This window comes from Sycon ciliatum, chromosome 8 (genome assembly GCF_964019385.1).
Source record: "Sycon ciliatum chromosome 8, ocSycCili1.1, whole genome shotgun sequence".
Taxonomy (NCBI): Eukaryota; Metazoa; Porifera; class Calcarea; order Leucosolenida; family Sycettidae; genus Sycon; species Sycon ciliatum.
This window is the reverse complement of record NC_088650.1, coordinates 3,593,131-3,610,051: the sequence shown is the minus strand read 5'-3', so window position 1 is coordinate 3,610,051 and position 16,921 is coordinate 3,593,131. Positions and strand designations below refer to the sequence as shown.

General features: G+C 48.6%; 1 protein-coding gene across 2 annotated transcripts in view; it reads right to left on the bottom strand.

The window, feature by feature from the left end:
- The window catches only part of LOC135822465 (poly [ADP-ribose] polymerase tankyrase-1-like), a 29,912-nt gene extending 13,115 nt beyond the window's left edge, over positions 1-16,797 (bottom strand). For both annotated transcript variants that reach the window (XM_065335237.1, XM_065335238.1), the window contains exons 1-7: positions 16,508-16,797; positions 14,678-14,853; positions 14,229-14,351; positions 13,672-13,773; positions 12,691-12,804; positions 10,758-10,841; positions 466-1,051 (exon numbers count right to left, since the gene is read on the bottom strand). In XM_065335237.1, coding sequence (XP_065191309.1) covers positions 466-1,051; positions 10,758-10,841; positions 12,691-12,804; positions 13,672-13,773; positions 14,229-14,351; positions 14,678-14,851 — 1,183 coding nt within the window. In that variant the 5' untranslated portion in view covers positions 14,852-14,853; positions 16,508-16,797. The remainder of the gene's footprint in view (positions 1-465; positions 1,052-10,757; positions 10,842-12,690; positions 12,805-13,671; positions 13,774-14,228; positions 14,352-14,677; positions 14,854-16,507) is intronic.
- Between the last annotated feature and the right edge of the window lie 124 nt (positions 16,798-16,921).

Sequence of the window (16,921 nt, the reverse complement as noted above, 5' to 3'; positions counted from 1 at the left end):
ACAAAAAACACACACACATGTAGATGCAGCGAATACATGTACACACACACACACACGGTTTGTTGCAGAAGTTTATTGTCGCCACGGAAACGAACATGGTTCATTCGTACTCAGATGGACCCCTCACTCCTCCAAAATGAACACAGTTTGTTGGTCGAGTTACGACCCCCCCCCCCCCCTCTCCTCCTGTTTCACGGACGATGTTCGCTTTAGGGCGACAAAATATGACAGCGGCCCCATAGCAATTCTATGACGTGTCGGCTGTGTTTACAGCCATTTCCACTAAGAAACAGGCCCTGGAGGCATTCATGAGAAAAACCTTTTCCCGACAAAGATCTAACTAGTCATTAGTCCTTTTCAAAGTGGTGACGCTGGACAAGAGATTGCCCGCCATTAATTATTATTGTGCTAAATTGGCCAAATGTGTATCTAAAATACACTATAAACACCCAGTCAGGTACATACCTGTAGTCGCTGCTGATGCTGCTGCAGGTGCTACTGGAGGTGATGCTACTGGTGATGCTACTGGTGATACTGCTGCTGGAGGTGTTACTGGAGGTGCTGCTGCTGAAGATACTGGTGAAAGTGCTACTGGTGAGGCTTCTGGTGCTGCTGCTGAAGGTGCTACTGGTGATGCTGCTGCTGATGATACTGGTGAAAGTACTACTGGTGAGGCTGCTGCTGCTGCTGGTATTGGCGCTGCTACTGGTGATGCTGTTGCTGAAAGTGCTACTGCAGCAAGGACTACTGCTGCTGCTACTGCTAACAGTCCTGCTGCTATTGGAGATGCTCCTGATGCTAATGAAGCTGCTGCTGCTGCTGCTAACAGTGATGCTACTAGTAATGCCACAGCCGGTGATGCTGCTAGTGATGCTGCTACTGAGCCTTCCGCTGCTGGGGTGGCTACTGGCTGTGATGCTGCTACTGAGCCTGCCACTGCTGAGGTGGCTACTGGCTGTGATGCTACTGGGCAGAGTGTTCCTTCTGATGCTGGTGAATGAGAATTGCCAGAAGAGGGATTTTCTGATCGAACAATGAGGCATTCATCGTCCTGTCAAAGTGAATGCACATGCACACACACACACACACACACACACACACACACACACACACACACACACACACACACACACACACACACACGCTTGCCGACATGCACACACACACACACACACACACACACACACACACACACACACACACACACACACACACACACACACAAAGAGAGTAGTAAGTCAACTTGAATTCAATGGTCCAATTTATCAATTGGAAACTTGACTAACCACAGACAAAGGAGAGCATTGCTGTCGGCTGATGCCTTCTTTCAGCTCTAGTCTTTGTCAGTCACAAGCAGACATCCAAATAACCATGGCACTGTCACACGCACTGCTCCTCAGCATAGATAATACACTCCGTATTGAAAAGGCTATCAATGTGTCACTCCAAATAGACCTCCCTTGGCTTACAGCAAAACAGATTTGCAACAAAGAAGTTTCAGCAACAGGTACACGCCCAAATTGGCTGTAAGTTGTAGCCTGCAGGCACGTTGACCAGGTGAATTGTGTACGCCTGAGGCAGAGCACGTGACCGCTCATTCAACTGTGTTTGATTGGGAATACGGGCTACATTGCAGCTTTCTCGGACCAAAACCAGTCGACTCAGCGTCCGAAAGACTACAACATATGGGCCAACCGCGGTCATCTGTGCTTTTACAAGAACGAAATGGCGCTTTTAGTGACACTCTGCATATAAATCCCCATCTACAAGGGCGCCATCACCCAGTTTCGGTGGAAGTGCGCGAGTTTGAATGGGAAAAAAGGAGGAAGGGAGCGTCTCGGCTTCCTCGGGCCAAGACCATTCGACTCAGCACCCCGAAGACTACAAATGGTGAAAATTTGATTATAGGCTTAACTTCCCTTTTAAAATCTTGTAGGACGCATCACGCAGCTTCATAAGTAAAATATTGGTTGTGAGCAACACTGGCTCACACTCAAATCACTGCTTTTCACCAGAAAAAAAATAAAATATTTTTCTGGTGAAAAGCAGTGATTTGAGTGTGAGCCAGTGTTGCTCACAACCAATTTTTCCCTTTTAAGTACTCGTTATTCCCCCAAAAGATGTCGGTATGGCGTATACTACCATGGTGAAATGAACCGCGATATACAGGAGAGATTTTTTGCTTTTCCTGACAAACATCTTCCTAAGGGTGCGTGACAAATATGACAGGACAAAGACGAACCCAGAGGCGGCGAGGTGAACAAGGAACCCACAGCACTGAGTGACCGAGGATTTTCTGGTTCTCGACCTTGCAGTAATATTGGAGCATACCAGGGGATTTCCTTTTGGCACAGGGCATGCGTAATGGCCATCAAAAGATGTGCCTCGATCTCAGCTTTTCAGTGCTCTTAGAATCGTGACAATCGGTTGAGTTTGAGCAAGAAGCTGAAAAAGAATGCTACATTGAGTTGTTGTGGCGTTTCCAAGGCATGATAGGAGAGTTTGGAAAGGACATTGAAGTGGCACTGATGTGCCTATCGAGCTGAGAGTTGTCAGGATGGATTTGTTTGAAATTGTGACATGCATTATACAGTATGACAGGATATACAGGCAGGAGCTGTATAGGCTGAATTTTAATGGGGCCGAAAAGGATTTTGGCCTGCGGATGCTGAAATTTAAAACGTGCTGATAATTTGTAGACTTACAGTATCCAGTATCACAGTGTTCAGCGTACATACTCATCTATCCAACATTTATACCTCATTCCATAATCACCCACATGCAATTGGCCATCTACATAAGTGGTGAATATTGCTCAATATACACCGCTTTTATTCACCACTTATATTCACCACCGGCTGCTACAGCGTCAGCCACATCATACTGGACACGAGTTTTCGATATTTACTGTAAAGAGAGCAGTACTCGGTGCTGCGCTTGATTTCTCTTCAGTCAGCGCACCGGAGCTGGCAAGTGCCCTAGAAAAGTTGGTTCTACACTAACTTCCGTAAACAGGACTTTTCTGAGTACAAACGATATTCCTTGCTTGTCGCTGGATCCACATGTGACCAGGTGTAGACAAGTCATCAGCCAACAGTGAGCATCTTCACAGATGGAGCGTTCCAGCGATGGATTGCGGATCAAGCTTCAAGCAAGGAATTTTGTTTGTACTCAGAAACGTCGTGTTTACAGACGTTAGCATAGAACCTTTCTAGGGCACACAACAGCTAAAGAGTGAGGGTGGAATCGTTTGGCTTAAACCGACTCCCGAATTGGCGCGATGCTCGAGGATTGGTCAGATCTTCGCTTCGAAACGGACGATGATTAACTACCATTACACGTGAGCGTGTTCTCCAAGGTGATGGGTACGAGCGTGGTCTCCAAGGTGATTGGAGCGAGCGTGTTCTCCAAGGTGATTGGTGCGAGCGTTGTTCTCCAAGGTGATTGGTGCGAGCGTGTTCTCCAAGGTGATTGGTAAGAGCGTGTTCTCCAAGGTGATTGGTGCGAGCGTGTTCTCCAAGGTGATTGGTGCGAGCGTGTTCTCCAAGGTGATTGGTGCGAGCGTGTTCTCCAAGGTGATTGGTACGAGCGTGTTCTCCAAGGTGATTGGTGCGAGCGTGTTCTCCAAGGTCGTCACCACTCGTGCTACATGCACCAGTACGTGTACACGATCAATTCTAACAAAGTTGAACAAGATTCTGTCAAGAGCACGTCATTCTCCGATTCATGCAAGAACATGCCAGTTGGTTTGTGCTGAACAACGTGAAACGAAACCTCTCTAGTGAATTAACAACGACTAACGAAAGTTCTGCATACTGTATGTATGTATGTATGTATGTAACCAAGTGACTCCATTATTGAGGAGTTTAGGGACGAGAGGGTGAATATGGACAGGCAGAAGCCTAATATTACTCTCTCTCTCTCTCTCTCTCTCTCTCTCTCTCTCTCTCTCTCTCTCTCTCTCTCTCTCTCTCTCTCTCCGAGTCTCGCTCTCTCTCTCTCCGGGTTTCGCTCTCTCTCTCTCTCTCTCTCTCTCTCTCTCTCTCTCTCTCTCTCTCTCTCTCTCTCTCTTTCTCTCTCTCTCTTTCTCTCTCTCTCTTTCTCTCTCTCTCTCTCTCTCTCTCTCTCTCTCTCTCTCTCTCTCTCTCTCTCTCTCTCCGGGTTTCGCTCTCTCTCTCTCTCTCTCTCTCTCTCTCTCTCTCTCTCTCTCTCTCTCTCTCTCTCTCTCTCTCTCTCTCTCTCTCTCTCTTTCTCTCTCTCTCTCTCTGTCTCTCTGTCTCTCTCTCTGTCTCTCTCTCTCTCTCTCTCTCTCTCTCTCTTTCTCTCTCTCTCTCTCTCTCTCTCTCTCTCTCTCTCTCTCTCTCTCTCTCTCTCTCTCTCTCTCTCTCTCTCTCTCTCTCTCTCTCTCTCTCTCTCTCTCTCTGTCTCTCTCTCTCTCTCTCTCTCTCTCTCTCTCTCTCTCTCTCTCTCTCTCTCTCTCTCTCTCTCTCTCTCTCTCTCTCTCTCTCTCTCTCTCGCGATCGCTCTCCCTCCCCCACCCCACCTCTTGGTGCGTCTAGGTGGCCATGAAGTCGAGACCCTAGGTCGGCGGAGCTCCCTAAACCTCACCACCACTGCCACGATTCAGGTTGTGCATGCTTCCCCTAGCTGCATCTCATGTTTGGCATTTAAGTGGTCTTTGTAAAAAAAATATAAAACAAATTTACCTTCAGCCTTGTGAATATGGGCGGATATTCACTACGTGTAGTTATACAAACCTCGTGCCCTGTCCCGAGGGTGCCGGATAACTGACGCACAACTGCACCAGGATTTTAAAATTGCCTCTCTATTCCATTCCCACATCAGCATTTGTGAAAGAACATTCCTGTGCACATCCCATCACTCATTGGACATAAATATTTCACTTCAAATCCCCCTCTTGGAAGTTTTTCATTGATCTTGCATTGGAATATCGGCCGTTGTGACACACCATTATTGTACATTTTACAGAGCTCTTCATGGTTCATTTCCACACACCGTTTTGATTTCATCTTCACTCTGGTACATTTAGGAAATCTCATTGATAGCTATATGGGCCACAGCCAGCTAAAACATGTCCTAGAATGAAAAAAATTATTCCAGAAAAATGCCACTTTGCTCGCCAGTTTCTTGGAAAAAAACACCAAATGAGTGTGAGAATGAAGTTCGACAAGATGCTCCCCCCCCCCCCCCCCACCGGTTGATGAATGAAGCACAGCGCGAACCTGGTCCACAAAAACAGTTCTTCATTCCGCCATGTCTGAAAAAAATTACGAAACTCCAACGAAACCCCAAAGAAATATTTTAGCGGACTGCGGTCCATATAATAGCACACAAAACAGGCGGATGCCCCCTGCGACTGACGTTAGTGTTCATGCAAAAAGGGATCATCAGCCAGAATTGCCTACTACTACTAGTACATGATCTTTTCTGGGTCAGGATAAATACTAGTGTGTAGCGTTGGGGGTGAAGGTACAGAACAAGTGTGCATGCTTGACACAGCGTGTGTGTGTGTGTGTGTGTGTGTGTGTGTGTGTGTGTGTGTGTGTTTTTTGTGCTGGAGGTGAGTGGAAGGAGATTTTTGAGCTCCGGTTTTTTTAGAAGTTTTCTTCCACGGGCTGGTCTCCAGCTCCGGCTGGGGCCAGCCCAGGTGAGTTATAGACTCACAGTAAGTAGAGTAGCTGTGCTGAGCGAGGCAGCCGTCATCTTGCTGCCGCGGACGAGGACAATTCAGCGTCGACAACATGGTCACCTCGGATATGACCACTCGCGCTGACCCTCGTCCGCCTGAGCGCGGAGGAGTTGCAAACCCCCGCTCAGAGCTTAGCTTGCAGCATGCACCAGCCGCTCGGAGGTTCGTGCTGTCTCTGGGAACCTGGAATGTGAGGACTCTTGTTGAGTCCGACGGCGACGTGAATACGGCTTCAAAATTTCAAAAAAAATCAAAACATTTGTTGCGGGAGGAGAAGAAAATTGACCTGGTTTGTCGGCAGCTTGGACGTTTCGGAGTGGACATCGCAGGTCTGCAGGAGACCCTTTGGTTCGGCACGGCTCAGTACAGCGTTGGCGACTCTCTCGTGTTGGCGAGTGGACGCCCTACTCCAACGGCGGATGACTCTGGACGTCGTGGTGAAGGTGTGGCGATAGTGCTGCGCGGAAAGTGCAAAGACGCCTTTGTCAGCGGCGGTTCGGAATGGAAAGGACACAGCTCGCGACTTGTCTCCGCGAAGGTAAAGTTCGAATGTGGTCGAAATCGTTCAGTATCTTGCATTCATATCGCTGTTGCGTATGCACCAACATTCAGTAGATCACGTGAGGAGAAAGCTGCGTTCTATGAAAGTTTGCAGTCCTTCCTTGATAGTGTACCCAGGAGTGACCAGTATGTCATACTCGGCGATTTCAATGCTCGTGTTGGTGTTGGTACTGCTGGAGACGAGTGGAGCCGCGTAAGGGGTACACATGGACATGGCGTCATGAATTCTGCTGGAGAGGATTTACTAAACTTCCTGGCCAGAAACAGTGCGCTCATCTGCAACACCTGGTTCAAGAAGAAGGACATCCACAAGCACACGTGGCACCATCCCAGGTATGGGCAGCCTCATTGTATCGACTACTGCATTATTCCAGAGTCATGTCAGCGTCAATGTCTGGATTGTCAAGTTCTCCGCTCTGCGGAGTGTGACACCGACCATAAGTTCCTTGCCATGAGATACCGCTTGGCGGCGGTGCCCAGTTTCCGCAGGCAAAGTAAACCAGCCAACAAACCCATCGCTTCCGCAGTCCTAACGGCTCCCTCCAATGATGAAGTGCGAGCAAAATATTCCACTAGTCTTGATGCTGCCTTGGTTCAGAACTGGCCAGATGAGCTATCTGTGGACGGATGCTGGGCTGCGTTGAAAACTACGGTGGCGGACGTCGCTCAGAAATGCCTTGGCAGAGAGCGGCGCAAACAACCAGACTGGTTCCTGGACAATCGACCGAAGATTGAGGCTGCCCTCCGTGAGCGAGACGATTGCTACCGAGCCTGGATGTCGACCAACAGGGCAAGTGATCAGAAGCTGTATAAGAAGGCCCGAAGTTCAGCTCGCCATATCGTTCGTCAAGCAAAGCAGGACTGGCTGAGAAAGCAGGCTCGGGACTGCGAACGCTTTAGTCTAACATCTAAGGGAGGCTGGGAGTGCATCAAGAGGATCCAGACTGCACTTGATGGATTGCAGCCCCGCAAGACAGCTGCTATCAAGAATGCGCAGGGTGTTGTGTGCGAGACACCAGAGGCAACAGGTACGCGATGGCGGGAGCATTTTGACGGTGTCCTAAACGTGATCAGTGATTTTGTCCCAGATGCCATTGATTCCATTGGGCACCTACCGATTCGGCTTCACCTTGAGAACGCCCCAGCCTGCAGCGAGATACACCGTGCTATGCGAGCTCTTCAAAATGGCAAAGCATGTGGCCGATCAGAGATAACAGCGGAGATGCTCAAGTGCGGCTCTGAACTGGTGCCTAGGTTGGAGATGTTGTTGGCTGAAGTTTGGCGGACGGAAAGGGTTCCTCAGGATTGGGCAGACGCCATCTTAATCCCAATTCCCAAGAAAGGTGATCTTAGTGACTGTGGTAACTGGCGAGGCATCGCGCTTCTAGACGTGGTCGGCAAGCTGGTGGCAAGAATAATAGCGGATCTCCTGCAGCTGGTTGGAGAGGAATACCTGCCTGACTCCCAGTGTGGTTTTCGCCGTGGTAGGGGATGCTCAGACATGGTGTTCTCAGTACGCCAGGTTGCCGAGAAATTGCATGAGCATTCATCAAAGGGCTTTGCGGTGTTCATTGACTTGCGCAAAGCATACGATTCAGTGCCTAGAGCAGCCATGTGGAGGGTTCTCTCCAGGCTCGGCGTGCCGGATAAGCTGATCTCCATCATTCGGTCGTTCCATGAAGGCATGTCTGCATCCATTCGTCTCGGCGCAGATCTGCTCGACCCTTTCCCGGTGGGAAATGGCCTACGTCAGGGATGCACTATGGCCCCGATCCTGTTCAACTTATTCATGGGTGCGGTTGTGGAAAAGTGGCATGCTACCATCGCCAATGACGAGGATATCGGTATCCAGGTGTCGCAGTTTCGCAGAGACTGCTTGTTCAATACGCGTCTCAGAGAGTGTCGCAGGGTGACTATCACGGAGTGTCAGTTTGCGGACGATTCGCCCCTGTTCGCCAAAACCTACGGCGGTGCTGAAAGGGCCTTGGCCACGTTTCGACAGGTTGCAGCATCTTTTGGCCTGTCAGTCAAATCTGGGCAAAGCTAAGTTCATGCCTATGGGCGTTGGTGTGGTGGCGTCGGATATGTTGCCTTTGGGTGGAACCGTCGAATGCGTGGACAGCTTTCGCTATCTTGGCTGCCAGATCACTCCTGATGCTAGGAGTAGCTTTGATGTCTCTCGCAGGATCGCCGCAGCTTCGGGTGCATTTGGCGCATTGAAGAAAGCTGTGTTTGCGAACTCGGAGTTTCCTATCGGTCTCAAGCGTGTTGTGTACGGAGTCACTGTGTTGGCAGTACTCCTCTATGGTGCTGAGAACTGGACACCGAGGCAACGGGATCTCCAGCGTCTGGAGTCGTTTCACCTGCGATCTATACGCATGGTCCTGGGCATCAGTCGGGCGCGCCAGATGGACGAGCACGTGACAACCCTTCAGGTACGGCAGTGGTGGGGTGACATGGAGCAGGTCTCTGACAAGGTCCGGCGCCGTCGTCTCCAATGGCTGGGCCACCTGGCTCGCATGGATGACCGTATTCCCCGCCAATTGCTCTTTGGTGCCTTGCCGTCTAAACGACCTCCACATGGCCCCCGGAAGAGGTGGAAAGACCCAATCAAACATGACCTGACGGCGGTGTCCATTGGCATGAATGAGTGGCTTGAAACAGCAGATGATAGGTCTGAGTGGAGAACCAGGTGTCAGGATGGAGTCTACAGTGTGGTATGCTCTCGTGTACAACCTGCCGTGAAACCACTCCTGTGTATGGTCTGCACACGCCGTTTCAGCCGTCCTCAAGACATCGCTAGACATAGTTGCACCTCCCGTCGCTCCGCAAAGGCAAAAAACAAACAGTGAAACAGCCGTTCACGTCCCGCCGGACTCGCAGGGCCTCATGCCGCGTCCCGGAGACAGCACTCCTCCAAGTCGCCCCGTTTGGGGACACATAGCCAATCGTGGCAGTGGGCGAAGGAGGAGGAGGTGTGTGTGTGTGTGTGTGTGTGTGTGTGTGTGTGTGTGTGTGTGTGTGCATGCATGTGTGTGTGTAAATGTGCTGTTGACAATGGAAGCGCAGGGTGGTGGCCAGGATCATGGGGGGGGGGGGGGGGGGAAGTGCCACAAATTTCCAACAAAAGTACATGATTATACATGTCCACAGTGTGTTTATGCACACACCAAGGATGCGCGTGGGCTATTCAGCTGATAGATACGTGTTTGGTTGAGAGACTACATTTAATTATTTTATCCCCTCTCAGCTGACTTGTTTGCGGCGCTTGTAATTGTGTATTCAACACTAGGATATATGAGTGAAAAGGTGACCAGCGGATGTAAAATGTCTTTGCTTGATGTATTCTTCAACATGTCCAGTTGTACGGCCGTGAGTCCAGTTTCGTTTAGTGCTACTTCTAAATTAACTTGTGCAACGTGATATACTAGCATGCAGAATGCATGTGCTGACCTGGTACAACTGTAGGCAGGAACAGCAGTTTGATTTCAGATTGTGAAAACACGTAGATGTAAACTGGTAATATCGTGGACAACTACAGTGTGACTTCCGCAGAGTGGCACGTCTGGTCAGAAGACAGCGAACCTTCGTGTTTCGAAAACGAGAAACGAAATTTTTGAGGCGGGTGATTTGGTACCCAGATATCCTCAGACTCCCTCAGGACACGCCTGCCGCCCTTGCTATGCGGAGTTACTTCACCTGTGGGGACAAGGTATGGCGAGGGGACAACCATCGTGTCCACACTATCGGCGGACCTAGAATCAGCAGGACTGAGGAGTCTGAGGAACTTGGCAGACCTGGAGCACCTGCGGGCCATCGCCGCGGACAGGCCTGCGTGACGCGAGCTGTGCCAGGATGTACGCAGCAAATAGTGGATGGGACACAGGCATTGTAGAGATCCCGTGCATTTAGCACTTACCGTCGAACATGAGTTACAAACCTATCGCCGTTGTCTGTTATTCTTGTTTTACTTTTTTTAATCTTTCGAATAGATCCCGTGCATTGAGCACCTAACGTTTTGTTATCATCGAACATGAGTTATGTGCCTATCGCCGGCTGTCTTACATTTATTTTTTATTTTTTATTTTCCTCTCTGCCCGCTCTGCCTGTCTTCTGGCACATGCGAATAAGTGGACTTACTGTTGACGTAAAGGCGGACGTACGTATAATAATAATAATACCTTTACCTGTACCTGTCGTTGCAAATTGTATTATTATTGTTTTGATGTTGGAGTTTGGATTGAGTTTCTTTCCGTTCTTCCTCTTCCTTCCCCTATTTCTTGTCCCTTTGGTTTTTGGCTTTTTTATTTTTTCACTTTCTTTTTGCTGTCCCACCCATGGAAATATTTCTTGGTGGGTCTGGCTTATCGCCTTCGAAAGAAGTGAATAAAGGAAACATAATAATAAGGAATACTAGTGATAACCACTAGTACATTGTACATGGGAAAACACATTCAGGGTCACTCGCCAAGTCTTTTCAACATACCTTCGCACTCTCGTGCTCCAGCAGCAACTGCACACATCCTTCCTGATTGCATTCCTTGGCTAGGTCCAGTGCTGTTTTCCCTTCCTGAGTAACTCAACAACACATCACAGGAACAACAGAAAATCATTTTAGAGAAAATTCGTTCCAATTTTACAAAAACGAAAACACAACGAAGGCCAAGGGCCTAATCTACAACGAGACGAAATCAATCTCTCTACAAGACGACTTACATGTACAGAACAAGTCTCTACTTCCTCAGCAACATTGCTACTCCATGCATCCACAGTAAAAACTCCAGTTCATGCCTCGACAAATTTGAATTTTTTTACAGATTTCTACTCGAATGAAAATATCCACGACGAGAGGAAGGCGTCCATAGCGCCTGCTCCACATCAGGAACAACTGCATGTATTCTGCGTACTCGTTACAATAACAAAAACCCTTCACTCCTCACCCGTTCCAACAAACACCATCAAACAGTCTACTCCTTCACACACTGATTTCGAAATTCTTCAAAAATTGAACCACGGAGTGAATATGACCACGTGGCGATAAAGTACGCATGATGTCACCAAGTACGGTATTGTACAACTGGTACACATTTCTGACAAGAGGAGAGGAGAGAAGAGTTGTGGTAGTTGTGTGAGAGAGAGAGAGCGAGGGGCTGTTGTTGTTGATTTTTATTTTAATTCGCAAGGCCAAACGGGCAATGGTGCCCAATTCTATGGAAGCGAATTTCAAAAGGGAGAGAGCTACGGGGGAGAGACAGAGAGAGAGGGAGAGAGAGAGAGAGAGAGAGAGAGAGAGAGAGAGAGAGAGAGAGAAAGAGAGAGAGAGAGGGGGGGAGGGAGGGAGATGATAAGCAATTTTGCAGCGTCAACAGAGCAATTTTGAAGTGTCAATAGAGCGATTTTGAAGCGTCAACAGAGGGAACGCAAAGAGTTCATAAGCGCACAAGCACGCAGAGAAGAGTAAATGACGTGGTGTATGGACGGGAAAAGTCAGACAGAGCATTCATTGCAAGGTGTAGGGGATGGAGGCAAGCTTAAATTGCTGGGCAGCGTTGATCTCCCTTACACTCCTTGGGAGAGCGTTCCAGGCCAAGGCTGCCTGAAAGGCCAGGCGAGATCTGCCGGCTTCTGACTGTGCCGAGGGGACAGTGAGGCCCCTGGAAACCTGGTGCCGGGTGTTGCTGCCAGCTGATGGTGAGAATAGTTCCTGGAGGACACTGCTGGCTTTCCCATTGACACAGCGCCACACCAGGACGAGCCGCTTCTGGGCGTAGCACTCGCGAACACTGTACAGGGAAATCCGTTCGACCAGAGGCTGAGCCGAGGTGTGAGGCGGCAAACCGTATACCGCTCTCGCCGCTCGGTTCTGCAGGACCTGAAGGCGATCAAGCTGCGAAACCTTGAGGGAGGAAGACAAGGCGTTAGACCCATATAGGAGGTCGGGCATGATGACTGACCTCACATACTGGATGCGACTACTGAGGCTCAGACATCTGCGGGACCGCTACAGTGCACCAATCTTCTGCACAACTTTCTTCGCCATTGCGTCAACATGGTCATGGGGGTCCCACTTCACAGCGGCGTCAAGGGTCACGCCGAGGTACCTTGCTGTTGGGCTCAGGGGAAGCTCTGTCTGGTTGCAGCGGACAGCGACATGGTGACCCGCATTGCTTTGTGGTACAATTGACAGGACCTGGCTCTTCTTGTCATTTAGAAGCAGATGTCGATGCTTGAGCCAGTCAGCGACGTTGGTGACGGCCCCTGATAGGCAGGCTGATGTGGCTAGCACTGATTTTCTGTGGCAGTGCACGGCAATGTCATCGGCAAATTGCAGAGATGGAGAGAGAGAGAGAGAGGCAGGACAGGTGAGAAGGACGAGTAGAAACTGTTCACTTCACAACAACACACAATCAAATACTTACCCTGTTACGCAGTGTGGTATCCAAGGTGACACCGTCACTGGTATTTGACAGTATCACCTTGACAACGTTGATCTTTCTATAGTTGACTGCCTCGTGAAGTGGAGTCTCTCGTAGCTGTAGAGAAAGAGAGAATGTGATGAGTATTGCTATACAACCATTACACTAACTACTACAACCACACACCAACACAGACCTTGACAACTAGAACAAACGCATCAACACACACACACACACACACACACACACACACACACACACACACACAGACACACACACGCATGTGCTCACAAACACACACACACACGCGGGCGCGCGCGCTCACACACACACACCATTGGACGCCCATTGCCGGAGGCGATGATAGCGATGCTACAGCAGAAGCCAAAGCAACTTGTGCTGGGATTGCCCCATTCAACAGCTTGCAAGGCTGAAGAATTGACCGCCACTATTCAGCCTGGTCTACATCACACAGATATGAAGTGGCTTTTTCTGGCCAGTGAATCCCTACTTTTTGGTCTATTCAATTTCATTTTTTTCCGCACACACATCACACCACATACTCCGGCATGCACTGGCTGTTGGTAACCACCCAGGAGAATGAAAGAAAAGTCAGGCGGAGTCTGAGAAAGAGAAGAAAGACGTGTGTGACCATAATCGTCGGGAATCGAACCCGCAACCTATCGATTGGAAATCGTTGCACATACCACTGCACCATATGGGACGCACGCACACACACACGCACACACACACACACACACACACACACACACACACACACACACACACACACACACACATGGACTAACATACACATACATGTACACACATGCAGATGTACCTACACACGTGGACATACAAACAGGACACACATGCAGAAACCATGAACAGCTTGTCTTAGAGACAGACAGATAGACATGTAGGAACATACAAACTGAGAATTCAGTTGAGACAACCAGACTCTAAACTATCACTAGTTCTTACCCCGCTGTCCTGCACATTCATATTGGCTCCACGTCCGATGAGTATATTCGTTAGTCGATCATTTCCATGGATTGCACACAAGTGCAGTAGTGTCCGGTTGTCCTGTACACACACACACACACACACACACACCACACACAGGCACATGCGTGCATGCATGCACACACGTACACACACACACACGCACGCACACACACACACACGGGCACATGCGTGCACGCACACACACACACACATGCACACGCACGCACGCACACACACGCACAAACACACACACATGCACGTGTACACACACACATGACAGACACACAGTCAGTTGTACATCCCAATGACGCGAAGTCTTGGGGCATGTGGACATACGGATACATGGTACAGTCCAGGGATACAGAAACACAGGAGCGGAGTATCATACAGACAGACAGACAGGCAGACAGACAGACAACAGACACACACACACACACACACACACACACACACACACACACACACACACAGAACAACCATGACAAAACTGAACAGTGCTGAGTCTTGTAACAATCAAGAACACAACAACTTACGCGAGTTTCGTCTTCCTCATTGATCTCTACAGTATGTACACTAAATATATAGTGCACAATACCGTAGAGGATGTGATCACGAAGATGCTGACCCTCCCAGCATATCACAAGAATGAGCATTGTCTGTGTGATATACAAAACAGAAAGAAACGATTTGACAATTACAGCAATGACAGCAACAATACTCTCAGTACAATGCCACTAGGATTTAGGAAACCTACTGATTGACCTCAGGGGTCAGCGATCCAAACCAGACATATTGGCATAACTTTATTCCAGTTTGAGAGAAGCTTGCAGCAATTGCACATCTTGTAAAGTTATGTCACATCAACGATTCCCATTGATCAACAATCACTTGACAATGGTACAGACAAGAAGGCCAGGTGTCACAGAACCCCCCCCCCCCCCCCCCCCCACACACACACACTGTACAGCAACACTCTACTTACTCCCATTGAGTAGCATCGTGATGTCCATGGGTATGATGGTGGTTTCCATGTCACTTTACGTGATGTGGAGGACAATTGCGGCTGCTCAGGAGGCACAGCAGCCTGAAGACTTTCCGTTGTGGCATCTTTTCGCTGCACCTCCCGAGCAAACCTTTTGACGTCTTGACTGGACATGTCTGTACGGAGACAATGCGTATGCAACACAGACACACAGACAGATACACACAGATGGACAGACAGACAGACAACCAGAGAACAGACAGACAGACACATTGACACGCACAAGGATACATACAATACAGACACACACACACACATACACACACAGATGGACAGACAGATGGACAGACAGACAAACACACATACAGACGGACAGACAAGGGGACAGACAAGGAGAGGTAAGAAAGACAACAAGTACTCGCATACTATGACATACACAATGATCCAAACAAGATTGATTTCACATGTCAATACTTGTATCTACACTGATTGGTACGCACGCACATACACACTCATCATGACGTCATACCCAACACCATATTTAGAGTGGATTAACCTTTGACCCCACGTCCACTGACATGCAGCTACGTCAGTCAGTGACTGTGTCAGTAGCTGAAAAAGGTGAAGACGATCAATGAACGACATCGCGGGGACATCTTCACAACACACTGCAACACAATGCAATTTACCTGTCTCAGCAAACCACAGAAATCACCGACAAATGTTACACCTCATTACTACAACTGCCTACGACAACTATCGACGAAAGAATACTGCTCTCCACCTCAAACAACACCAACTGTCGTACCGTTGACAAGCAAGAAGAAAACGACAGTTCGAAGAAAGGTCTCCGCACAATACGGAGCATCAGCAAATCGAATTTTCGAGTGAAATTCGAGAATCGTCACGAAAAGCACTCAATCAGTCGAAACTAGGGCTTTGTTCGACTGAAAAATGCCCGCAAAGAGAAAATACTTTTCGAATACTTTTCGGATGCTCCGCGCGTGCTCTAGTACACGGTGCACTACGAGTAGATGACTTGTACTCATACTTGCGCATGTAGCTACTAGTTCTTACTACATGTACATGTACATGTAGTCGTAGATGTAAGTGCACAAGGCCAAGGCACAGTCGAACCGGACTTCTTGACGCTTTCCTCTCTCTCGAACTGTGAAAAGTTTTGTCAAGTGTGCTTTTTGTTTCATTTCAAGATCCTGGAATCATGGCTTTTTTCACGAACTACCAGCCCCTTGCCATACGGATAAAGTCACCGTTGAACTTCTCATAGACGAACACGACTACAAGTAGTGAGTCTAAAGGGAAGAGCTGAATTAAAGAAAATTATCCTTGCTTTTTTATTGAACGTTGTCTTGCAGTGAAGAGAAAAGAAGAAACTTGACGTGGAAGTCCGGAGGGCCTACATCTGCAAGAAGGTATTCAGCTGCTTGACGGAATGGTGCAGCAAAGGAGTAACTCACTGTTTGAACTTTGGACTTTGATCTACAGGTCATGAACCGCTACCGAACGATCCACAGTTGCTAACTAGACCGATAACATGTAGGACTCAGTGCGAGAACAGGGTCAGGGAGTGAATCGAATGATTCAGTCGCTAACGTGAGCAAATACACCCATTATGTCAACCAGGTCAGTCAGTGCAGTACCTGGCTGGTTTCCACCAAGCAAGTGCACACACGCTAGCTCTCAACCATGTCACTCAGCCTGATGACCAAGCTCTGGAGTAGGCATAGTCACAATGTGCAATATCAGTGATACTAATGCTGTAGGGGGATTTCAAATAGACCTATAGCACATGATTGTATTTTTACTTACTGAGTGAGTTGTCCGTTCCGTGAAATCTTCTTCAAACGTTGGCTGAGTGGGCTGACTGGATTTTATGCTCAAGGTGTTACTCACTGGGAGAGCGTTATGCTAAACTTGTTACTCACTGAGAGAGCGTTGTGCTGAACTTGTTATTTACTGAGAGAGCGTTGTAGCCACTACAGACTGATTAGTAGTTGAGAGAAAGAGTACCAATGAATGGAAAGGATCATGCACGACTAACAAAGTAGGTAGGGACTGTTCAACAACACTAGAAGACGGTTACAACAAATGAGAAGGGGGGGGGGGGGGGGAGACGAAAACGGACAACTGGACTGTGTCGTGAGAAATGCACAACTGAGCTGTGCTGACCAAAATAATAACGATGTGATCTAATGTTTGAACGAATCGTGCGTCACATGCATG